A 25,070-nucleotide genomic window follows, 5' to 3' on the forward strand; every position below is an offset into this window, starting at 1 on the left:
TCTCATTCGAAGGCTCATAATCAGCCGCCTGACGGGTATCAGGCGACTGTTCCATCCTCCCCGAGTCGGCCATTTCGTCCGACTCGCACTCATAATCGACCTCTAAAGAGGGGTCGTACTCACGTGGTGAATCACCACGTGCACTCGCAACACCAAGTGTTGTGCGAGTGGAAGACACTACGGTAGACGGAACGTCTACCGCAAGAGATAACAATGCGTCACCCGCGGCTGCACGAACCGCAGCCGAAGGTTCAACACTATCCTCACCCCGCATGAATTGTTCCTTCATGCGATGGAATTTAAAATGATGGATCTGACCAATCAAAATCATTTTAAAAATTAAGTGGTCATTTAGCGACCACTCCACCTAATGACATTCAGAGTGATTGTCGTTTAAGGGAGGGGTGATGTAACGGGGTGTATCGTTACATGAAATTAACAATAAAAGATTGTTAATTAATATTATCCAAAAGGTAGATAATATTTGGAGGAAATTACTTTAAATAGTAATTTCCTGAATTCTTATCCATAAATAGGTATAGACCATTATGTCTATTTATTCCGCAGACTAATCAGCTGTAGAAGTAATCAAAGAGAGTTACGAGATAAGATAGATAAGAATTCATTTACATGTTTAGTATTAGTTTATAGTTAAGACAACATTTACAAAGATAGATTAACAAGACACTTAACTATATTAATACAGTTTTCATTTTACACTCTTAAGCTAACTTGCCTTAAGAGAAGTCTTCCTCTATACGTACAGTGTACGTCACCTAACGAGAGGCACCACTCACATCTGAAGCAGTGTGAAGTGGACTTGTACTGAAACAGTACAAGTCGCAGTGCCCCGTTACACTGGTTAAATGTCGTCACGGGAGCGGTAATCCGTCTCCTCGTGCGCACTTACCAAGTAGGAAGTAGTTTCCAGACTGATTTATATTTAATAGAATTAAAAACAAATACCTATTTTACCAATTAAAATGTTATCTCTATAGATATCATTTTGATATGTATTGCGAGCCTATCTTTATAGATACCTCGCGTAACGGATGACGCTGGGCGTCATCCCTCCTAATGTGAATGCACCCATGTGCATCACATCCACAAGGGTTGGTCACAAATGTGCACCACCCGAGTGTTGGGTCAATAACTATTATTTAGTAATTGGCCATCCCCTTAAGTACACTTGGTGTACTGAACGGACTGTGTAACAAAGGGGCAACTTTAGCCCGTTCCAGTTCAGTCTCGGAATAGCACCATTGTGTTGGCGTGACGACATACGCGCAGTGCATTCACGAATTTCTAGTCGCTGTCTGGTAATTTTAAGTTGCTGTTGGTCATGAGCTATTAGTAATGCAATTTTATAAGGAATAACGACTGCAGCTTGTCGTCGCCCCATTTTTTGCGTCAAAATGCCGGAGATGATGCGTAAATAGACCGAGTCGTGCACAGGTCCAAACTGCTGCAGTTGGCCATTGCCGTGCGATTTAGTACGGTAGAAATTTGACATTCACGCGAAGGAGCCAGTTGCTTTGCCATTGCGCGTAATCTACGATGTCGTTACCAATCCTTCGGTAATGGTTGTTATAAATTGCGTTTGGCGGTAGAGCGTCGTTACTATCATAATCTTCGCCCAGGAAATATAACTCTGCATGTAGTGTTCGGGTTTGGCCGCTCCATGCATTGGCGTCACGATTGTGCTTTTGTGAGCGGCCTAAGTGTCTGAGTAGTCACCGGCTGCAATGTTCCACTCAAGCTGATTGAGCCCATGAAGTTATTCCGATTTTAAACTTGTTTATTGTGACTCGATTATGCTTCGAAATTTATATCACTCACTAAACTCATCCTTTCGACTCACCATCCAATATATTGCAATGGCGTAAGAAGAGCTTTAGGGTCATGTAGAATTTAAAAACGGACCAAATGTCGCTCGCTGCTTCGTCTAAATCTAGGTCACGGGCTGATCCCCCTCATCCGAAGCAGCCGGCCAATGGTGGAACGAACATGACCTACTTTTAATGTACGTTTTTTTTATTTTGAACGAAAGATGCTTCTTCAGACATGCACCAATTGCAAGCTCTCCGTGGCTCTGAGGCTGATGACGTATACCGCTAATATTTTTAACACCAACGGCGTCGACACAACTTTAAGCTACCTTTTCTATGTGACTATGGTCAGCTTGTTGTGAAGCTCGAGTCGCACAGAGCATTGGCCTAATACAACAGACTGCCCAGTCCACTTCTCGGTACACGTGATTCATGGAAGGTCTCACTACAAATCGACCGCATATGACGACAAGCGCGAGTCTTTTGCCTATCCCCGTGCAACTGCACGATATCACGGCTACTTTTCGCAAAGGATAACGACATCGACCAATCTGTCAGTTGGAAAGAATTTCTCGGCTCCGTTCTATGCTTTCAGTTGTCAAATTATCCAATTCATTGTAAAAAATCAGGAAATTGCAGATCTGTGGGCTCTTATTAAAGTTGCTCGAAGAACATTTTTTTTCTCTTGAAATTAACATTAGTCTTCCAACTATTTAAGGTTACGAAAAAAGATTTGGCTTCTTAACAGGGTAGGTATAGGTTTCGGAAATCCGACTACGAAGATATTGGTCTTAGACGTTGATTGTAAAAAAATACAGAAAGTACTTCTGCTTACACGGCGAGACTTGAGCGTAGTACAAGTGAAGCTCAATGATACTAGTTTGAAATTAAGAGAAGCATATCAATCGATAAGAGTATTACACGATCCCTATGGTGCTACCAGTGCGATCTTTATATAAATGCAGCAGTTGAAATATTTTTTTATGCCTCTAAGCGCTGCTTTGTGCGAATAGTGACTGCTCGATTTTATATTGCTACAAATAAATGTTTTATCAAGCTGTACAATCAATTAAAAATCATGTTCGCGCGTCATTAATTAATAGCGTTGTAATAGAAATCCGCAATTTACATGTACCTCGCAGCCATCCATAACACATCAGATTAATTGAGGTAACCTTGGTGACCTGTAGATCTCGATAATCTAATAAATCTGATATGAGGCACTTTCTGTACCCATTCTATACGGATATTACATCTTCATATATTTCAATTCACGTGTATAATTTGTCCTCATTTGACTTTTCCATCACGTAGTTGTCCCTCATGCGACAATAGTTGCCGCATAATGTCAAACTCGATCGAGTCGCGTCCGTAGAATTCAATTTGTATGCCGGCCGTCATTGGCTTATGCCTTCTGACAGACCGACCCAACTGCCTCCACTAAATACGAAGTTGTTGCAGCCAAATATATGCACTTCTCTCTTCCAATACTCACTCCGTTAACCGGGTCGACAGTTTCTTCCTCCAAACCCGACCCGTCAACCAGCTTTTGCTTTTTCGATCAGCTACATCATTTGCGCCAGTATCAAAAACTCCCCGAAAGGCACGAAGGTGGTGGACAGACCTTCCTGCATGGCCAAAACTGACGACGACGAAGCGCTGCGTCGCCGTGGACGCGCGCGTCCTCGTCCACCTTCATCCGAAGTCGACGCTTCTGTGTTTGCTTCGATCGAATCCACCAATCAGCCGCTTCCACGCTCAACTAAGATGAAGATGGCTTCACTCATGGCTGTCGTGGATGACGAAAGCAAGAGCAAGCGAGCGAAAAGTGCGGACATACCATCCAATAGTCATGTGGTTCGCAATGCTTCGATCAGTATAAGTAGCCTCACATCGTCCACGGAAGCGCCGGCCGCATCGCTTTTTCAAAATGAAATGCCGACCATCATTCCGAGTTTCAGCCGTGACGCTCCTGTAGGGAATGGCGAGAGTAAACGAGTAGCCAATGGAAGCGCAAGTGCATTTGGAACGCGCTCCATGCTAGAGTATTGTTTTCCATCGGGTCGATACGAGGGCAACGGATCGAGTAACACGAGATCGTTAAAGCGAAAGCGAAGAAGCGGACGTCGCGATGAATCAAGTACCGATGTGGATATGCTCCCATTTGGTATTGATGCAGCGAAGCTTGTACCTCAAGGCCTTGTGGACCGCGTGGACGTTCATATGAGCCACGTAGTACTACTTGCGGTCGTTAGTAACCACGTGACGAATTGGTGTAATCGCTCGGGCTTTGCATCGAGCTTCTTCCAAGAGATCTCAACTTTATTAGCTGCGTACTACCCGTGCAATTACTCGACACTACTGGACGAAGTGTTTGCTCGGTTTTTATTTAAACGACCGGAATTTATTGACCTATTGCTACCCGCAATGCTCGAGAAAATGAGCAAAGCAGGCGATTCCGTCACGACCACGAAGTATCCCGTAGCTGACGCACTCGTGAGATCGTGTGGTGTTTCCTGTACCCTATTCGGGCCCCTACAAGCTCGACATGACTTGGCATGTCTGACACTCTTACAATGTCTCGTAGAATATAATCGAGGGAAGTTTCCCCTCACGTCATGGATTGTTTCGTGTGCTTTTGCGTCTAGCGATCGAGTGTTGCTACTTTTGTGGAAAGCGCTACTACTTTGTATCGAAGATGACGACAAGTGGCACATTGAGGAACCAATGCAACAGATTGTGGAACTTTTGGCGGAAGAAGACAAGCGTCGCGACTGTCGGATCTCGTGTGGGTTTGTCAAGTTGGTGTTGAGCAACGATTTCGTACGAAAGGAGCTCGTAGAGTCACGTTCGTACTTAATAGTTGACTGCCTTTTGAGGGCGTTTGAGTATGCGAGTCCAAGCTGGAGTGCGTCACTTATGGCAGAATGGCTGGAACGTCGACGGAAGCAACAGTCGGACGTCACAGGTAGTTTGAAAGAGTTGCTGGATTTTCTTGTGTGTTCTAATTGGAAGTTGAGTCTAAAGAAGCCCGAATGGTTTGTCAACCACTTACTGCGCTTTCTATTGTCACCTCAGTGCCATGAAGCTGAACACGAAGAGACTCTTGGTGCGATATTACATGATCATATGAGGCTCGTGTTTGGCTTTGTCGACGCTACTGAAAATAGACAAAACAGCGGGAGTGAGTCGCTGGGAGCTGCTGCTAGGATAACGTGGACAGAACTTGATGCAGTGGGAAGCCAGTCCATCTTGGAATTACAACACAACATTGAATTGCTGATTGGTCTCTTACAAACTGCTAAAGCTTCCACGAGTGCAGCCTTTTTTAAACTATGGAGTAAAGCGTGGTCTGACAAGGAGAAGCCTCTTTACTGGAATCAAGTGTACGCACTTTTCTCTGTCATCCTTAAAAACACCATTGAAGATCGAAGTGAATTTGGCCAGAAGCTGGAATGCTTGACGATCAGTGTTTGTAAGGCGTACTATAGCTTACTGGACCGGCAAACAGCTACGCATAATTCGCGTGATGACATGGCTCGTAAATACTCGGAGACATTGAGCCTATTGCTACCGTCAAAGCATTTGATTTGTGGCATTTTGTTGCAAGAGGTATTAAACGCTCTTGTGCATTCGAAGCTCGACTTTGCAAAATCTTGCTCGTTATTTGGCAATGTCGTCATTCTACATTTAAGGAAATGTTTTGAGGGAAATGCAGACGTCAGCTTGAAGCAATGCTCTGTAGAAAAGTGTTCTGTAGAATATGATCACGCTCAAGTTGCATCTACCACCACGACTGCTGATCTCCTCACGATGCTTCAATCACTTGTCTTGAAAGAGGACGACGTTGGAGACTTTACGCGGCATGTGCTTTCAAGTGGACCTGTCATGCGCGTACTTGTTCGATTACTGAATTTAAGTCGGCAGAGACGTAGGCAGGAAATGCTATTGGACGTGATGAATGTTGTTGTCAGGTCAGCAAATGGAAATCAGGAATGGTCGCGCCAATACGTTGTCTTGGAGCTAGTACACTGTGCCTATACAGGCCCATTAATTTCAGCAAAGAAAGCGGTTGCATTGTTAGAAAGCATCTTTCGGCACAGTAGCAATGACATTTGCGCGTTAATGTGGATGATACTAAAGCAATGTACAAAGCGATGCTGCGGATGCGAGGTCCAGGACAACGTCGTCAAGCCAGCTCTTTTGCACTCCAACTACCAGATTCGAGCTGACACATTTGCCGAACTTGTGAAGGCGATGGTGCTCTCTATTCCTGCAAACGCAGTATGTGAAGTCCGTAGCTTTGTGGAGCAAAAGCTCTCGTCTTGTTTCATTGGCAAGACGCGAATCAATCTATTTTTACTGTTGCTACTCCGTAAGCTTGTTGTTTGCGAGCATCACTGTGGTGTCTTTCTCCCGGTTGTGCAATTAGCGATTTGCCCTTTGGCATCTTCGAATTTTGAACAAATTCGCTTGATCCAGCTGCAGTTACTGAAGGTATTGTGTACACGATTAGTCACGATTAATTGTCGTTCCGTAGCCTTGCATAAAGCGGAAGTCTGGAAGCGCTATGAGATTTTGGTATGCAACGAGCGCTTACAAACCGATTTACGGCAAATTATAAACGCTTCTAGTGGCGTATATTCCAACGTGGAACGAATTAGTCGTGCCTCGATAGTGTTAGCTCAAAATATTCTCACGTTGACAGACCAACTCAGGAACAACCAGTGCCCCTCTAGACGAAGACCTTGGGAGTTAAACGGTCCTGAAGACAAAATGAAATGACCCTTCACATGAAGTAGGATGAATAAATGCTGGGCTCCCTCTTCCCTACTCATCAATTTGAAACCTATGGTGGGCAGAGGCTACTAATTGTTGTTGTGTTTCTTCCTCTTTAGCCGATTGAGCTTGTGCTTTTTTGCAATATCAGTGTGACTATCTTTCGAAAAGACGCTTTCGAATGCGTCGCTGTGCTGTAGGATCTTCCATCTGGACCCGCAGAACTTCCTTTAGACATTCGTGTGGTTTGCCTTTGTTTCAATAATTCGAATTTAATTGCTGACTAACTGTTGGTTGTGCAGGCAAAGGAAGCTCCATGCAATCTTGTACTTTGAAAAGGAACGAAGTGCTTGAAGGTAAAAGTAGAGAAACGTTCAAGTTCGTTATTTGCTCCCATTGCGCATGTTTAAACTTTCGTGACATTATTCGTAATGAGCTTCTTAGCTGTAATCAATTGGCATGTTTAAACTTGATTCAAGCAAAGAGATGACACGTGCATCGTAAGCAAGCCAGAAAGAGACCTTTAAGTGAAGCACAACGTAGACACTTAAGGGGTGGAAGGTAAGCTGAAGTTGGATAAAATAACTGTATAAAAGGCAAATTTCAAAAATTGAAATCGTATTTGGCCACGGTCCGTCAGTAGGATTTATTCAAAGCTTTCGTTATCGATCGTTAAATCCGAATTATGGCATTTCTGTTAGAAATTATCAATCTAAATCTTGACTGCCGTGATCAGGCCAAGTTGCACAAAGCGCTTGGGCGAATTGCTTCCGCACCATGTTTGCTCGTCTTTCTTTTGTCCACTGTAGACAATATACTCGTAAATTATTGTGACGGATTGGCGGCGATGCTTCATGACATAGGCAGGAGAGAAACTAAGGGTTAAAAATTTAATTGAGATTGTAGCGCATAGCTGATCCGATAATCTAAAGTTTTAGGAAGCTGCAAAGTGGTTCTTGATAGCATGATGCGTGCTGGATGGTCAAGTTTGAGCGATAGCTTTCTTTTTTTTATGACGAATTCATTTGTGTCGCATTGATTTGTTTCACTTTGATTTATAGATTTAGTATTCTGCTTATAGCATAGGCTTAACTTAATGGTCATTTTTGTTATCTCCATATCTTCTTTATTTGTTAAATTTGTATGATGAACCCGATCTTTAGGGTTGGCAATTCCGCTTAAATTTCGATTTATAAAATCGAAAGGAAGATTTGCAAAATTGTATTCTTATGGAGGGGAAATTCTTAAATTTGTATTTAATCGCTGCCAGCCCAGAATGGCCACATGCAGCCCTTCGTCGACGCGGCGCATAGCTGACCGCATGCAAAGCTTCAAGAAAGGCATTGATACTGATGAAAATCGACGTAGACGAGAAGAAACGACGATACAGATCCGCAAAACGCGGCGTGAGGAGAGGCTCAACCAGCGGAGACGCATGATTCCAATGGTGCAGGACAGGTCACTACTAGCTTTTCTATCGCATCAATGTTAATTGATCAATATGCTCGCAGGAAGTACGCAACGGAGCAAGTCATGAACATTCAGGAACACCGATATCTACTGCACCCGACGATCCCATGCGCCTCATTCATGGCGTGAATGTACGCTCTTTACTATCGTAATGACAGTCGTGGAACACCCTTCCAATATTTTTTCAAAATTGTTGCATAGGTGTCAGAATTGCCCACAATTGCTGCAATGATTCAATCGCGGGACTTAATGGAGCAGTCAATTGCAGTGTCGAAATTAAGAGGTTTATTATCGTTGGGTACGTACACGTCCCTGTGTTCTAAGAAATCACAACACTGTTAACTTTGCTCATAAATGCACAGATGTAAATCCTCCCATCGAAGAAGTGATCAATTTAGGTATCGTCCCGCTCCTCGTCGAGTTTCTACGACAGCACAATCGACCAGAGATGCAGTTTGAGGCGGCCTGGGCACTCACAAACATCGCCTCCGGAACGACCGAGCACACCAAAGTCGTGATTCGACATGGGGCAGTTGAATTGCTCTGTGCGCTTCTTCTTTCTTCCAATGAAGACGTTTGCGAACAAGCCATCTGGGCGCTTGGCAATATCGCGGGTGATTCGCCTCAATGCCGGGACTTTGTGCTTGCTGCTGGCGCAATGATGCCTCTACTCGCAATGCTCCGTCGATCTTCTGGAAAGCTCCCAATTCTTCGAAACGCCACGTGGACATTATCGAATTTCTGTCGTGGCAAACCACGACCAGAGTTTGAGCTCGTGAGCCCTGCGTTGGAAGTGCTTCCACATTTAATTCATTCCCGTGATGAAGAGGTGATGTCAGATGCTTGCTGGGCGCTTTCGTACCTTTCAGATGGCAATATTCAAGCCGTGATTGATGCAGGAGTATGCCGCCGCGTCGTGGATTTAATGGGTCATCATGTGGCGTCGATACAAATGCCAGCGTTGCGCACGATTGGCAATATTGTGAGTGGCAGTGTTCACCAAACGCAGTCAATGCTTGATCTCGGGGTACTTGTAAGTCTCGTACCTTTGCTTAAGCACGAAAAACGGTCGATTCGGAAAGAAGCATGCTGGACCATTTCCAATATCACAGCGGGTTCACAAAGCCAAGTCCAAGAAGTCATTGATACAAATGTGATCTCCTCGCTGCTGTATTTGCTGATGGGGTCTGTGGAATTGGACGTTCGAAAAGAAGCGGCGTGGGCGATTTCAAATGCTACTACTAGAGGCTCGTCAGAGCAGATTCAATATTTAGTACAACAAGGTACGACGTTAAGAAAGTCATGGTGATAATAGTGGCGAGTAAAGTCTGTGGATGATTGTGTTGTAGGATGCATTCCTCCGCTAGTGAAGCTCTTGGATGTGAAAGATTCGCGTTTGATCAATGTGGCTCTAGATGCACTGAACAATATTCTTCAGGTAGGTGAAGCCGACACGTCGCTAACGGATACGAACAATCGCATGGCGCGATACATTGAAGAAGCAGACGGCATTGACTTGATTCAGAACCTTCAATTTCATCAAGAACAAGGTGTGTGGAGGTAGCCTTTAGTTTTAGTTTTTTTTCAAGTCGATTGTGACGTTGTGCTTGTGGTAGAAATTTATGAGAAAGCGATGCGTATTATTTGCGACTACTTTGATGGCGAAGACGAGGATGATTTTGATATTACGCCTGATATGGACTACAACGCGCACGAATTTACATTTGGCGTTGGTGCATCTGCAGGTGGAGACGTTCCATTTAAGTGTTAGGCAGTCAGTTCTTATAAAGAAGAAAACGATGTAAAAATATTTTGGTTTTTATTTGATTTGCTGCTTTTAGTAAAAAAACGCCGCAAAGTAGCATTTTAGTGGCAGAAGTTGCAATGAAAACGCCTTCTATTCTTTACTCTGCGCCGTAGATGGGAACGACTAGAATGTGCCATTGGTGCAGCCAGCAGCATGCCCTACATTGACAAGATAATTGCAGATTTTGAATATAGAAACACGAATTATACTGTTGCACATGTTACTCACCAGAACATCCAGAGGCAAATACCGGTCATAAAGGCCAGAAGCGTGAAGATTCTATAATAAAATTCATTAAAGCGTGGAGACGCAATTTGGGCAGGACTTACGATGAATTCTCGCGGCTCATTTTTCCTGTTATTCCCATGCCGATGCCAGCAAAGCATGTAAGCAAAGTCAGCACTAGGTATGTGATAGATCCATTCATCAGCGGCTCTGGAACCTCCATTGCTACACGCAAGTCGAAGCGACGCACACTTGATTACAAATTAATGCGTTTTTGTAATTGAGTTATTTCAAAAGGAACTCCAAAAGCATATCCCCAAAACTTATTGTTGATAATTAGATGTATTTTCGCAACAAGGTTTGCTAAAAAATATATAACCTCCGAGCAGAAATAAGTCCCTTAAATTCCCCCATATCACGAAAGATTTAGATCTTGTAATAAAGCCTCGACTAAATTTAAGGTTAGATTCGCGTGCGCTGGACCACTGTTTTGACCTCCGCGAACATGTTAATGAAGCTACTTATCCGACCGGCGCAGTCCGCAGCGCGTAAGCAGCGATCTAGAGCACCAATTGCGCTATTTAGCACTGCGCGTGATCAAAACCCGAACGTGTTTTTCGACGTTTCCATCGACGGAAAGCCCAGTGGGCGCTTGGTTTTCGAGCTGCGCGCGGACATTGTGCCAAAAACTGCTGAAAACTTTCGCCAGCTATGCACTGGAGAAGCAGGCGTGGGCCAATCGGGCAAGGCGCTACACTACAAGGGAAGTTCATTTCATCGCATTATTCCCAACTTTATGTGCCAGGGCGGCGACTTTACGAAAGGCAATGGCACAGGCGGCGAGTCGATTTATGGCGAAAAGTTTGCGGACGAGAAGTTTGAACTCAAGCACGAAGGTGCGGGCATCCTTTCGATGGCTAATGCAGGCCCAAACACGAATGGATCGCAATTTTTTTTGACGACGGTCGATTGCCCGTGGTTGGACAAAGCCCACGTTGTGTTTGGAAAAGTGACGGAAGGCCACGACGTGCTCCAGAAAATGGAGAAAGAAGGGAGTCAGTCGGGTGCCACCCGTGTGGCAGTTGTCATTGATGACTGTGGAGAGCTCAAGAATTAAAGTTTATATCATTTATAAATATCAACTGAGCTTACTTGTAACAAAGCGGTATTATTTGCCTTATACAACTCCACTCTTGTCATGACTAAGGGCTAAAAATATAGAGCAATTGAGAGCTCAGAAAATGTTAAAATGCAACAATCTTTTCATGACTTTCAATATGGTGATTTAATACTTAGATAACGGAGTTGGAAGTCACAAATTTTATGTAGCTAAATAAAAAATAGTCTGGAACTACTGTTTGTACAATTGAACTCGCTTAAATTGTGTATACCGATGGCAACACCCTCGCCACGGCGCTCGTCGATCAACTCCGTCCCGTCATCAGGGCGGCGACAAAAAGAAAAGTCCTTACATGATATAGTGGCAACGATGGAGCAAAACACGATTAAGAGCCCCCCAGCTGGTGATAATGGTGTCTTAACCTCCTCGAGGCAGTTGGATTTCGGTAGCGTGAATGAGCGCGACGTCAACGATGCTGAAGATGAAGACCAAGTGAAGATTGAGCCGGTGGAATCAGATGAGATAGAAGTTGATGCTACACGTCACTCGAAAAGGTGAGCGGCATGCATTAGTTCGTTGCCAAGACTGATCAATGACACCAGGAGACGCCGCGGAAAGGTGTGTTGGAGTGCCGAGGAAGAGGAATTTTTGAGACAAGGGGTAAAAAAGCATGGTGTTGGCAAATGGCAAAACATTCTGATTGAAGGGAAAAACATCTTTCTAAATCGCCGCACGAATGTAGATCTCAAGGTACAATGACTAGTAGCTGCTCCGATAGAATGTGTTTGATGCTCCTATACTTACGACTGCAGGATAAATGGAAGAATCTTACGAAGAACACAAAGCGAAAGCTACACAAGACACGTAATTTCCATGATAATGTTGATGAGCGAACAAACGAAACTGTGAAGGCTGCATCGTCAAAAAGACCTTCGGTCAGTCCTGTTCGGCTTGCTGCTACAACAAATAGGAATCATGATGAAGATGGTCAAGACAATACTGATACCCTCAGCCTTGAGGATGAATCCAGTCCAATACCAGAAGCGGCCACACTCAGGTGTGCCACTGACAAGTCATTTCCGGACGTGCGTTTGCAGCATTAATATTGAATTGACCACAAACTGACCTGTTTCGTCGTACTGATTGTTTATGAATAGCTTATTGAAATCAAAGTGCAATTGGATGCGTGCAACACCATAGCTTCTCTTGTAAAATATTTACGGTCGAGCATCTTGTCGGATGCTTCTGAGAATGTAGATATTCAGGTCATTGGCATCAAGTCTCGAGTTTGTTTTCAAGACGACGAGCTTTTGTCAAGGTGCATCACTGTAAATGGTGGAGACTTCTATTTTGTGTACGATAATAATCCGGAAGAGTTTGTTTGAACTTGAGAACAATAATTTTTCTTTTTGAACAACTTTTTGTTAAAGAAATACACAATAATTTACATTTGATAGGCGGTCAATACCAGGAAATTCATCTCTTGCTCTGGGAATGATCTTTAATGTAATAAAATACGATTGCTTTACTGAAAAGAGGTTTCAAACTTGAATATGATGCATGAGGATTTAGTCATAACATTATTGCTATTTGAACCAATTACAAGTCGTAAAGTTATGATAACACTTTTGATTACGGTGGACTAAATAAAAATCAATAATGACCGAGGATGAAACCTCGACAGTAGCCATGCGGCGACTAGCCGAGGTGGTGCTTTACGCTGAATTTGACCTTACAAAGGGAAGCACATTACGCGGTAGTTATCCAACCCGGTTTGCCCACTATTCACCTGAATTTTTTGCCGATATGATGCTGCCCGAGGGGGTGCACAACCGCGAGGAAGATTTTACAATTTTTTTTCTCAATCGCCAAGACGCTTTGCAGCCTCGCAATAACGACAACAATCTCCATGAACCTCAAGGAAAAATATTAGACAAGACGCAAGACCCACTACAGCGTTTCATGTACTGCCTAAGTGTTGTGCGCACGACGCACGACGCGACCGCCCGTCGCGGCGCTAAAGTGACGGCGGTGGCACTTTGCTCATCCCACAAGAGTTGTTTGGCCTTAAAAGAGGTGCTTAACATGGCGGTACTTAAAATCGTTGAATCCGAGAGCGACGAAGCGAGTGAAAAGGTGCTTCAAGATCTTTTTGCCGTCGTGAATGCCGTTGACATCACGGGAGTTCGTGGCTTATCCAATATAGAGAGACGATTAATGAAATGTACGATTAGTAGTACTGAACGGGCTGTTTTAAGTTCGAAAGACACCAAAAATGTGGAAAAAGAGCTTTTTTTTCGTACTCAAGCGAAATGGGAAGATCGATCGATCCCATTGCAAGTTAAATTATGTAGTACGAAGGATCAGCATGATAATGGAATGTTGATTCATTTACTACGGACGTTTGGAGAACAGACCATGGTGCTTTTTAATGCCGTATTGACGGGGCAACGTGTGATACTACTGGGGTACAATCGTCCCGCCGGAGAAGTGTGTAACTTAGTGCTGGCCACAAGCTCACTAGTATGTCCGCCATTATTTGGGTTGCTTTGTCGACAATTTCCGTGAGTACTATCGATTCAAAATAAAGGCTAAAATCGTTTTTACGTTTGACCATTTTGGGAAACAGGTACGCCCATTTGACGGATTTGGGTTTTTTATTAACGCCTGGATTTATTGCGGGTGTGACGAATCCAATGTTTAAAACCAAGCGAGAGTGGTGGGATGTATTGTGTGATATTTCAACCGGTGATGTAATTGTATCGACGCCAACTGACAAGGAAGATTACGATAACGTGGATCGGACTTTTGTGCTTGAGGTACAGTTGATTCAAGACTGGTGTTTGTGACCAAAAAAAAAGGTCAAACTGAAATAATGTATCGATGATGCAGGTTTTGGATGGTGTGGCCGCTGGATATGATGAGGAATGGGTCCGGTGTATGTTTGAAGAGTTTACACTGAATAACATTGTGAACATCGCACTCGGTAACGTGAGTAACCTCAACTCGGACGCATTGGCCAAACGCTCAGCAATTAATAGCAATCGCATCACAAAATGGTCACGCACGGATAATTACAAGCTCTTTATGAATTCTCCACATTTAAAGCTTTTTTACTCCCCGGCTTTCAGTACGTTCATTTTGTAAACATGTTGTATTCAGGAGGATTTTTTCAAAAACAGAATCAATGATGTTTGTATAGAAAAACATGGCGTGAATATCAAACGCCACATTCAAAGTCTTCAAGGCGATTTGGTCGTGCTCAATGACGCTCTTGTGGAAAAAATTTACTCGGACTTTGCTACGCTACTAAATACCGAGCTTGAGCTGCAAGAATTTCTTAGTTTTTTGCCAGCAATACGCGGTGGTGTGCAGACCATTGCACAGGGTATTTTTCATCCGTCTATCAGCGTGAAGCATAATACAGTGGCGTTGCTGAAGCGTCTCGAGCAATTTCCATCCACCGTATCAAGCATGCAGCATCTTAATCCATTTTTACTCATGTCGTACCAACGGATTTACGACATTGTCAACCCCGAGACCAGAGATTAAGTATACTATGCGTAAAATAGGAATGCTTCAGGTCTCCTGACAGTGCTGAATGTTAAATCTACAAGTAATTTATTTCAATCCACGGGTGCCAAATTGTAGTGCCATCTCTTCGCATCCGTCACGTAAGAGTTGGTCATTGTCAATGAGAGCTTCGAATTCGTATCAAATTATATTCATAGAGCTGGCTTAAGGAACGATTTCTTCATGTGTTTCCTATCGACTCGGATGAAGCTCTTTGGAGTTCCTCTTTTAGATTACTCGTTTTTGTTTCTCTAATTTTATTTTTTTTAATTTAATCCAGTTCTTTTAGATGCAGTTCATCAGGATAATTCTTTATTGTCACTTTCGAGCAACATTGCTACACCTCGACACTCGCACCATGTCCTTCGAACCCTCCTTGGAGCGCATCACGCAGTTGCAACAGCAACACGCCGACAAGAACCTCGTGCCAGTCTACTTAAATGCAGCTGCAGACTTGGATACGCCCGTAAGTGTATTACTTAAACTCCGAGCGGGCCAGACGCACTCGTTTCTTCTCGAATCGGTGGCCCCAGGTGAAAAAATTGCGCGCTACTCCTTCATTGGCGCTGGTCCGCTTAAAATACTAACCACTGGCAAAAACTATGCCTTAAAAGGCGATCCACTACTTCATCTTGAGCACGAAATGAAGAATTTCCGCACAATTCGACTGCCTGAACTCAATGTGCCCATGACAGGTGGAGCCGTGGGCTACTGCAGTTTTGATGCCATTCGTCACTTTGAGCCCAAGATTGCGCCCTTAATAGAAGCTCAAACAGACGTGCTGGGTATTCCCGAAAGTATTTACATGTTTTTTGACACGATTGTGATCTTTGACCACGTGTTTCATACGCTTAAGATCGTCTCGCACGTTCGTTTGGACACAAACGATTTATCAATGGCATATCAAGAGGCAATTGACAAGATCGTCGCAGTAAATTCGGTGCTCGACAAGCCACTCGTACGTTTATCGAGTCAATCCTCTAAACGAACATCCAATGCGTTTACAATGGACCTTGAAACGGCTTCAAATGTTGGGAAAGTCGGGTACATGAACTTGGTCGAAACACTCAAGCACCATATTGTCGACGGAGATATTTTCCAAGCTGTGCCATCCCAGCGTCTCACATTTAATCTCCCCGATGACGTGACGTCGTTGGATTTATACCGTCAAATGCGTGTAATTAATCCATCGCCCTACATGTTTTATCTCGACCTCGGCAAGGATTTTCAAATTGTAGGTGCGTCTCCAGAAATGCTTGTAAAAGTGGACCACAATGCGATCGTGGAGACGCATCCAATTGCTGGAACGCGTCCTCGTGGCGCAACGGAAGCAGAAGACGAGGAATTCATGAATGATCTATTGGCGGATGAAAAAGAGCGGGCCGAACATATTATGCTCGTGGATCTTGGTCGAAATGACGTTGGTCGTGTGGCCGAACCAGGATCTGTTCGAGTAGAGCAACTCATGCAGATTGAAAAATATTCGCATGTCATGCACATTGTTTCGGTCGTAAAAGGCGATTTACGAACGAATCAAAGTGTTTACGATGCGTATCGTGCAATGTTTCCTGCGGGAACGCTCTCGGGTGCGCCAAAAGTGCGTGCGATGGAATTGATTTGCTCGCTCGAGACGGAACGACGTGGGGTATACTCTGGCTCGGTGGGGTACTTTAGTTTCTCGGGGTTCCTCGATACGGCCATTGCAATTCGTACAATGGTCGTGAAGGATGGAAAAGTCTACTTGCAAGCGGGCGGTGGCATTGTGTATGACTCGGACCCGTTGGATGAGTATACGGAGACAATCAATAAACTTGGCTCCGCGGTCAAGACGCTGGAAAAGTGTATTGCGCACGTGGCACCAACCACGCTAAAGATTGAGAGCCAATGAACGTGAATCATGATGCCATGAGAAGCCATAACGTTGTGATTTGAGCGGGATTTGAATAGCTAGATTTTTTTTAATGGTGTTTTCATCAAGTGGGTTAAAATGGGCGGTAATGTGCTGTTGCTGAAGAGGTCGTTTGGCCAATTTTTGGAAGTTCTTCGCTTTTGAGGCGCTTAAATACTTTAAATTGCTAGGCCTTATATTTTCAGTGCTTGAAATTTTCTAGTGACCTTGATTAAATTTTTTGATAGAGAAATGTAGGAGAAAAAAAGCATTCTTTTAATAATTTTACTTAGTGTCCCAAAAACAAATTCGTTAATTTTTGGCGATCCAGACCTTTGATTTTGAAAAGTAACGGGGCAAAAGCGGCGACAGCCAGAAATATCGCTGGAAGACGGACAAAAAGCCTCCAACGAGATGCCTTACCCTAAAGGGGAGGAAGTGATGGTGTGTCTACGTATTCGGACAATTTACGGACTCCATCGGCGCAAGCAGGTACTACAGACGAACAGGCGAATGCGGCCTTACGCAGTATACCTCCACCTCCAGCGAAACCGATCGAGATGATTGACGTAGCCGGGCCAAGACGTAAGCGAGCGCTTCCAAAGCGGCCTCGCACTGGTCGCAACGAATCAACTTCGCTCGCTTGCGTTTAATAGATATCATGGGCGGTACTATGCCTCCTGCTTCTTCCCATCACGCCACAACTGCTAGTCCATTCGAAACTAGCGGAGCAGCTTCAACTGATGCTCCTCTTCATAGACAGACACCAGTCCCGGCAGGTCGACGCGCGGGCATCGACTGGATTTCAAGAGTCAAAACTCTGTCAATTTCCTCTCCACTAGACGAGGATCTAAAGCTTATGCTTCACGAAGTGGTGGACAAGCAACTTTTCAACAAAGAAGCGTTGGTTCCGAGCAGCATCCACTAATGCAGGCCGCGCCCGATAGGAGTAGCGATTTCGCTCAACTACTCACGGCAGCCAATCCTGCTTCCATTCAATCGCAGGCGCTGAGCGCTGCTATACGACGGATCGGGATCTTGAAAGTCAAGATTCGCGACTGATTTTGGATTTCCTTGATGTTTGTTCGAACGATCGCCGGATTACGGAAGGCTGAAACTTCCGTTGGGCCTTTTAGAGAACTGATGCTGAGAGATCCGCGTTACGCGCGTGATATCCCTCGATCTCCAAGTCCACTTCATGGTGGGATAATTTGTCGGCGGGAAGTTTTTCACCTTCCTCGTCGCCCCCAGTTAATCGACGCTTGACCCACGGTGGGGTTCGGCGACACCATCGGTCTCCTTAGACGGACGGGGATGTGTGATATCGTCTAGATCAACATACCGTTTCGGACGACCCAAGTAAAAGACGGGGACCAGACATACTTTCGTGGTGTCTTGCTTTAAAATCTGGTATGCATTATTACGCTTCAGCCAAGACATCGACTTACTCGGCTTGTATCCAACTTTGAAATTAAATTAGAGAAAATTGTAAGCCATCTTGCCCATCCAGAGGTCAGACAAGGGCTTAGTTCGCCCTGCATAATTCTTGATGTACTAATAAAAGTAATCGACGAGCACTTGGAATTGGGTTAAATCCTTCACGTGGCGTGAGATTGGCAAATTCCTTTCCAGACTTTATCTTGTCTGGATCTGCTCGTACACAATGTGTACCTAAGATGCAAACCAGCACGGGTATAGTGGGGACCCGTTTGACGCACGTTTGCAAGTTGACGTACACTTAGGCATCACCCAGAGTCTTTAACACAGCGTCCAAATGACACTTGTGCGACTCTTTTTCGCTCAGCCCGTCCTTGGCCCTACTATCCACGAATACATCGTCAAAGTAATGGGAGCGTATACACAATGCTGACGCATCACGTGAGCCACAACTCATTGAATGGTGCTGGTGTGTTTTTCTTCCCTTGGAACATCACAAAGCCACTCCCAAAGCATACCGCTAGGGGAGCTTACTGCCGTTTTGGTTACATCGGACTATGAACTCTCTCGGATTTTTCGAGCGCGCCGTTCGCTAAACGAACAGTCGTCTCTTCTAGATTGCCATCCTGGCCAAACGACTCGAACACCGCCGGTCTGTGTTTTAGAATCGCGATTCTTACAAAGTTCTGTGATGCACCGGAATCCACAAGAAGGGTCATCATCACATGGTCGTAGCCTCGTACTCGAGAGCTATAAACCAGCAGGGTTGGGGTCCGAATTTTGATGGTATATGGACTATGCTACCGATTTTTTTCAATAACTCTGATATTAGATGTAACATCAGACTCCGCGTAAGTAGGGCATCCTGCCCCTTCTGCGCTCCTCCATTTTCTAAACCCTCAGTGGTTGATGCAGAACTAACACGCCTTGCACGCTGGTTCTTGTCATAACTATTCGAGACGAGAGTCATTTTGCTAGGCGTCTTAGCCCCAGCAGGGACTTTTGCATAGCAGCGAGCCATCAATGGCCGCACTTGCCGCAATTTTAGAAGACAACATCTGCATTGACCAACTCCATAGGAGTGACATCCAACCTTCCGGCCTACGGCTATCGCCGAGGCACCGTTGCAGAATTGCGTCTCAACTAAGGCAATTCGGATCGCCTCTTCCATGATCGACGGTTCCTTCCTAAAAAAGCCCCCCGATGGGCCTTGCCGCAGTACATTCACGAGCGTGGGCATTTCAATGCGTTCCAGTATCGGACCCACAGTAGTGGATGCCGACAGCGAGCGCATCCCCTGCACATATTCTTGCAGGGATTGCTTCGCCTATCGCTTTCCAAAGAAGCGCGCCTGTAGCAAAACTTCCTTGTTTGGCGGCTCATACATGGCGTGAATCTTTGTATTAAAGATCGACAATAAAAGGACGCGTTATCGGTCACCATAAGCGCCGAATAAGCCCACTCTGAGGCCTTATCGAGCAAGTGAGACAAAGCGTGAGACACCATCCAATGTACGTCCTCGATGATCTGCGCAACCGCATAGCGCCAGGGCTGACAGCTATTGGGCAATGTGTGCGCTGCAATTCCATCGAACTTGGGCGGTCCATCCGAATAAACATCAGCTGATGCGGCCGAGCCAAGAAAATCTCAACAGTTCTGTTGAGAGCCTCGCTCTGAGCCTGCTCATGCCTAAGCTCATATTGAGTCTTTGTGATGGACTTCGCCGCAGCGTGGCTCTGTGCCTCGGACACGGCTCTTCGCTGTCCGAGCACGAACGCCTCAAAATTGCTTCCACTGAGCAACATGTTCCCCAGGAGGACTGCACAAGAGCCTGACTAGCGCTTGCTCACCAAGTTCCTGAGCCAAGTGCTCTACAACCTTCCAATTATGTTTGAAGAGGTGGGCTTAATGAGCCCAATCAATGTTGAGGATCATCCTCACTGAATTGTTTAGAGAGACGCGTCGTGGGAAGGACAACTAGTGCTACCAAGTGTAGGCGGGCGCTACTATAATAGCCACGATTTTCTTAAGCACGCACCTTCAAGCACAGTGAGGAAGCGGCTTGATCGTCTTCTCTCACGTGCAGTGAGGTAGTTGAGCGCCTTAGCGACCGCATCCAACGAACTAAGAACCTTAGTGCAAGCGTTGTCACGAAAGAAATAAAACATTTTATCCAATCAATGGATGCCACCTCTGTCCAACAGTGTGAGCGTATTATTCTGAATACCTCAGATTACGAGTGACGCTAGCCGACATCCTTTCCAATATGAATACACCTATGTGCATCACATACAAAAGGGTAGGTACCACACCCAAGTGGCATTACCAAGTACTTCACATGAAGTATTTGACCACCCCGCTGAGTACATAATGTGTACTTAACGGGTTAGTGTAACATGGGGCAACTTTAGCTCGCTACAGAGTAGCAGACTCGGAACGAGATCAAACGGTGACTTCTATAGTCAATAAGCAAGGCCCCGCGTTCTCAGGATATATGAACATTGCCAAAATTAACCTCAAAATGGTCGCCGATTGCATTGTATCGAGCCTCTGGCTAATTTACTGACCGCAATGCGAGCATTTGTTTCAATTTCGTGCGAGCGTTTGCTATTACCCGCCGACAATTGAGCGCTGTTGACGATTTCTACGGAGGTGGAAGTCTTACAAGCTATCACAGATCTTAGCAGACAAAGCTGCAGACCCGGGCGGTCTCAACAACGGCTTTTATACCTTGAAACTGCGATTATTTCTTCATGGTTCCATGCATGTCCAGATCAGCGCGTGATTTTGCTAAATGTCCAAAATGCTTCATACTTTCGGCCCACGCAAGGATAAATTTACCTTGGTGCACAATCCATGTGGAGCGCTGATAGTCTCCTTAAAAGCAGCATTTAGGAGCATGCATTTTTTAAATTTCTTCATTGTACTACCTCGCTCCACTTTGTGTAAAATTTCTTCCAGTCTTCATCCCTTGGAAAATGTGTTTTTTCAGCATTTGTCATTACGTTGCAAAAGCAGATTCTTCATCCAGCTGTGTTTTGTCAGTGACACTCAGAAAAGGCTCAGTGATTATGTATTGAAATACGATCCACATTGTTCAAGCGCCCAAATGATTTTGTCCTCCGTTTCGTGACGTAAGAAGTTTAACAGAGGAATTTGAGTGGTTTGTGCATGCCATACCAATGACATGGAACAGAGGCATTTGGGCCTGAAGATTTTTCGCTCTCAGTTGCAATGAAATTATTTGAATGCATCTTATTCACCTGTTTGTTTGTATGCCGAGCTCACTATAAGAACGCATCCTGACGAAAAATCCTTATCTGTTAAGATAAAAGAGATGATTTTATTTGAAAACATACAACGCACCTGTTGTTTTTATGTGTCGAGTCCACTATACGAACGCGTCGCTGAAAAAAGTTCTAATCTGTTAAAGGCTTTGGGGCATGAAGAGGAGTATAGGCTGATTCGACGAAGGCTCTCGATCATGTTCATCCAAAATTGCACCTTTCTGCAATGTCTCTAGCAGCGCCCCAAGCATCTGGTTCAATGCCATGACTACAGGAATTCCTGCAAGATTCTCGACCACTACATGATTGTGTGTACGCTGAATCCGCATTCTTGCATAGCAATTTAATTCAATGGCGCTAAATGGTGATAGCCTATCGAAACATCTGAAGCCATGCTGTGTTTAACAAATATATGTGCCATTTTTCCGTACCCACCATTTTGAGCGCAAGAAAGACACACATAGTGATTCTTTATTTGTCGGCCTTCGTGTGTAATTTCTTTGTTGCATAACCTTCTTGTCACGCACAAGTTTGTGTTACCATGTCCACTTCTTGTATCGGGGGTGGAGTAAGCGGTATGAAAAGGATCGACTACTAATTTTAGCGCAATTATAGCGATGCAGGTAAGCGCGTTGCACTTCGAACCCCTAAAGCAACACAAATGTTTGCATTCTCTAAATACGATAGACACAAATTTATTTTTATTCAATTACATTCCAATGTGGAACAATTTTTAAGAAGGCTTCTTATTTGTAAGTCCATTTACTAAGAAAACTACCCATCTCATTGATACAAAGATTTATTATGGGAAGTATTGCGTAAAAAAAAATCGGTTTTCTAATATAGCTTAGCGGAAGTGACGATATATGTATTACCTACTTAAAATAGAACAGAAGGGTATTTACCCATTATGTAATGTATTACAACAACGGTTCTCTAACCGAAGTGAGCCCCACTACACTCTCATCATCCGACTGTTGGCACCGAGAGTCAACACTTTCTTTATTTTCTCTTTAAGGCTGGAACATAAGCAGCTAATCGTTCGGTTGTGTTTTGCATTCGTTTGTCTGATAACAACTGAGCGTAAGTCACCGACTTCTGGCTACTTTCTCAACAATCAGTTGCTGGTGGACAATGAGATCCACTCCATTGGAGGATGGGGGAAAGGAGCGTCGCTCCCATACGCCCCCACGTTTGGACGAGTCTCATCGAGCCCCATATCTGTTCCCGGAAAGAGTTGGCGCTAATGCTTTACCTGCATCACGCTGGACACAAGGCCTTGAGGCCGGCATAATTACGAACCCGCTCGATGAATAGCAAGAGCAGGCGATCCTCAACAAGAAGCGAGATCGTGGGCAGGCTGCGTCTCGTGCTAACAATACGATGGTCTCCACTTAGCGTGGAAGAGCGCCTCCAAGAGGTTGTGGGTCGCAGCTTGGCCAGCTGAATATCTGATCCCACGGCGCGGACGACGAAAGAGCTCGCTGCTTGCGACGCTGTTCATGAGCTATACCTTACGCCGAAGATAATGACGCGACAAGAATATTTGTGCGTCTGCGTGATCAGGCACGTGGTGCCTACTGGAGTGATGGCTAGATCTATCCTCGTTTTAGGGCATAAATGCCGGACGTAACTGACCTTTGGCATTAAGATCTGCGAAATCAAAGCGAAGTTTTCGTTCCAAACGAACGTCAGCCACATCTGCATAGTCTCTTATAGACCGGATGTTGCGGAGGCGACGGGCCTGGTAGACTCACTTCTCAAACGAAGCTTTGTTTTCGCTTTCCATTATGTTTGAAGTCAAAGCGATCGGAATTTCGATCATTGAGGTACCGAAGTCACTTCACTAGATGTTGGTATTGACCCTTGCGACAACGTCGCTTTGAGAGTTTCTTCACGTGTAACTGAAGCGTTAATGGAACACGCGGGTGTGTAAGATCGTTTACAAAGAACGGAGCATAGCCTGTGCAGGCATGTAAGGCGATATTTAACGCGAATTTTACTACCGAGAGCATTGTGCTCCAGCTCTTTGGTGATTCAGCACCTACACTGCGCGGAACGTCTTCAATGACGCGATTGACCATCGGTCTGCGAATGGGTCGGCTGTAGACAAGTCCAATCTGGTGCCAAGCACTCGAAAAAAATATTAAGAATTTACCCGTGAAACGAGGGTCTCTATCCGAGACAATTGCCATAGGCAAACCGTGTTGGCGAAACACGCGATCTATGGACGGTTTTTTGTACCTTCACCATCGATTGTAAAAGGAACAGCCGGTAAGTGAGCCATTTTGCTTAATCGGTCAACGAATACCACGTTGCCTGTGTTGTCATCCGAATCTTCAGGTTAGGACAACAATTACATCAAAATGAGTCTGTGCATAATCGCGATGAAGACAGAATAGTAGCGTCACAAGACGATTGAAGATAGCACGGAGGAAATCGTCAATACGTCACACAGTTCCTTTAATAAAGGCCACTGTAAGTAACAGAGTATTTCGTTCCGGGGGCCAAGTCAATTTCATGACGAACGCGTGAGCGAAGCTTAACGCTGTAATACAGATGGTGGGTTGGTGCACATCACATCTTGGCATGCCTAAACCAAGGAAAAGAATGGGTCCGTGGAATATTTAAGGATCGCTGACCCACCTTGGCACTAAGTGCCGCTTTTGTGTCCTCCAGGACGGCTCCATCCAGAAGCGATGATAAGTTAAACTCAATATCTGATCGAATGCCTACCGTCTCAGATAAGCCACCAGCCTTTAAGGCTTGGTCGAACTCATCAACAGACAAATCGTCTAGCTCTAAGATAGCATGTAACAAAGATATTGCTTCAAGGCTAACTTTTCCCTTGATGTTCCCAGTCACACCATTAACAAGCGTATGCAACTGCTCGTTAGTATCAATTTGTGACGTTACTAACGCTTTGCGTCTTCGGTGTCGAGACAACACGCCTTTTTAGGCCGAAACATCTATGTTTCCAAGTTTCACAGGTCTCGCAACCTTTATCTGCTCTTTAACGGAGCTGACGCTAATCCGACATCCGACGAGCAATTATATAACCCAAATTCCTTGTCGAATGACCGTTTTCGTGTCACTTCACGTGCATTAGAAGGGTATGACCCGGAATGCCTTGGCAAAATACCAATAGCGTACCAAGTATGGTCCGACCACACTCGGTGGACTTAGACGTGCCAACCCGCGTGTCTCAGGGATAATTCACCCTTGATAATTCGGCCTTAGAACCGCTATGCTTTCGGCATTCAGTGATTTGTTATCGCAACGAGTGTCACTCGACGGAGTACGTGCCGTTCCACCCCCTATTATTAAGCAGGCTTAACGTTAGTGTTTTCAACATTGAAGTTCATTCACTCAAGCATTCTAGTGTCTAGCACAAAGGTGATTTGCGCCAATAGCGCTTTTGTTGCCTAGCAAATATGTCTACATGACTCTCCAAAGTTTTATCAGAACCATTGCGTGTTGCGCTAAGGTCTTAGGCCTTCAATCGATCAATGGCTCGTGGTGTTTAAGCCAAGCCATACCAAGGATGAGATCATATCTTGAATACAAATCAAGGATGAGACAGTATTCCACACTGTCAAAGTCTAGACGCTTTTTACCTAAGTTCAACAAAGCTTTAGAAACAGTGAAACGAGTC

General features: G+C 44.8%; 7 protein-coding genes across 7 annotated transcripts; 6 read left to right on the forward strand and 1 right to left on the reverse strand.

The window, feature by feature from the left end:
• Positions 1-3,461: 3,461 nt before the first annotated feature.
• On the forward strand, positions 3,462-6,614 carry CCR75_006114 (uncharacterized protein; the record flags this gene model as incomplete). The annotated part of the gene is made up of 1 exon (XM_067964186.1): positions 3,462-6,614. The coding sequence occupies one exon, from the start codon at positions 3,462-3,464 to the stop codon at positions 6,612-6,614; it is 3,153 nt and encodes a 1,050-aa protein (XP_067821682.1).
• A 1,270-nt stretch (positions 6,615-7,884) lies between these two features.
• On the forward strand, positions 7,885-9,849 carry CCR75_006113 (uncharacterized protein; the record flags this gene model as incomplete). Its single annotated transcript, XM_067964185.1, has 6 exons — positions 7,885-8,055; positions 8,120-8,209; positions 8,280-8,376; positions 8,441-9,361; positions 9,428-9,628; positions 9,695-9,849. The coding sequence occupies 6 exons, from the start codon at positions 7,885-7,887 to the stop codon at positions 9,847-9,849; spliced, it is 1,635 nt and encodes a 544-aa protein (XP_067821676.1).
• CCR75_006112 (uncharacterized protein) lies at positions 9,627-10,419 on the reverse strand. The gene is made up of 3 exons (XM_067964184.1): positions 10,215-10,419; positions 10,114-10,164; positions 9,627-10,043 (listed from the first exon to the last, which is right to left on the reverse strand). Exons 1-3 carry the CDS (start codon positions 10,331-10,333, stop codon positions 9,983-9,985), a joined length of 231 nt encoding a protein of 76 aa, XP_067821677.1. The 5' UTR covers positions 10,334-10,419; the 3' UTR covers positions 9,627-9,982.
• A 202-nt stretch (positions 10,420-10,621) lies between these two features.
• Positions 10,622-11,227, forward strand: CCR75_006111 (uncharacterized protein; the record flags this gene model as incomplete). The annotated part of the gene is made up of 1 exon (XM_067964183.1): positions 10,622-11,227. One exon carries the CDS (start codon positions 10,622-10,624, stop codon positions 11,225-11,227), a length of 606 nt encoding a protein of 201 aa, XP_067821678.1.
• Positions 11,228-11,503: 276 nt separating this feature from the next.
• Positions 11,504-12,690, forward strand: CCR75_006110 (uncharacterized protein; the record flags this gene model as incomplete). Its single annotated transcript, XM_067964182.1, has 4 exons — positions 11,504-11,784; positions 11,833-11,980; positions 12,043-12,315; positions 12,388-12,690. 4 exons carry the CDS (start codon positions 11,504-11,506, stop codon positions 12,613-12,615), a joined length of 930 nt encoding a protein of 309 aa, XP_067821679.1. The 3' UTR covers positions 12,616-12,690.
• Positions 12,691-12,782: 92 nt separating this feature from the next.
• CCR75_006109 (uncharacterized protein) lies at positions 12,783-15,006 on the forward strand. The gene is made up of 4 exons (XM_067964181.1): positions 12,783-13,794; positions 13,860-14,049; positions 14,123-14,360; positions 14,433-15,006. The coding sequence occupies exons 1-4, from the start codon at positions 12,890-12,892 to the stop codon at positions 14,780-14,782; spliced, it is 1,683 nt and encodes a 560-aa protein (XP_067822072.1). The 5' UTR covers positions 12,783-12,889; the 3' UTR covers positions 14,783-15,006.
• A 155-nt stretch (positions 15,007-15,161) lies between these two features.
• CCR75_006108 (uncharacterized protein) lies at positions 15,162-16,691 on the forward strand (the record flags this gene model as incomplete). Its single annotated transcript, XM_067964180.1, has 1 exon — positions 15,162-16,691. The coding sequence occupies one exon, from the start codon at positions 15,162-15,164 to the stop codon at positions 16,689-16,691; it is 1,530 nt and encodes a 509-aa protein (XP_067822097.1).
• Between the last annotated feature and the right edge of the window lie 8,379 nt (positions 16,692-25,070).

This window comes from Bremia lactucae, linkage group LG11 (genome assembly GCF_004359215.1).
Source record: "Bremia lactucae strain SF5 linkage group LG11, whole genome shotgun sequence".
Lineage (NCBI taxonomy): Eukaryota > Oomycota > Peronosporomycetes > Peronosporales > Peronosporaceae > Bremia > Bremia lactucae.

Bases quoted from the DNA above. Each gene is read 5' to 3' on its own strand.
- CCR75_006109 (XM_067964181.1), top strand. From the start codon at position 12,890: ATGACCGAGGATGAAACCTCGACAGTAGCCATGCGGCGACTAGCCGAG. The intron at 13,795-13,859 runs GTGAGTACTATC...TTTGGGAAACAG, and splicing joins TTGCTTTGTCGACAATTTCC to GTACGCCCATTTGACGGATT. The intron at 14,050-14,122 runs GTACAGTTGATT...TCGATGATGCAG, and splicing joins ATCGGACTTTTGTGCTTGAG to GTTTTGGATGGTGTGGCCGC.
- CCR75_006112 (XM_067964184.1), bottom strand. From the start codon at position 10,333: ATGGAGGTTCCAGAGCCGCTGATGAATGGATCTATCACATACCTAGTG. The intron at 10,165-10,214 runs GTAAGTCCTGCC...ATTTTATTATAG, and splicing joins ATGAGCCGCGAGAATTCATC to AATCTTCACGCTTCTGGCCT. The intron at 10,044-10,113 runs GTGAGTAACATG...TTGTCAATGTAG, and splicing joins ATTTGCCTCTGGATGTTCTG to GGCATGCTGCTGGCTGCACC.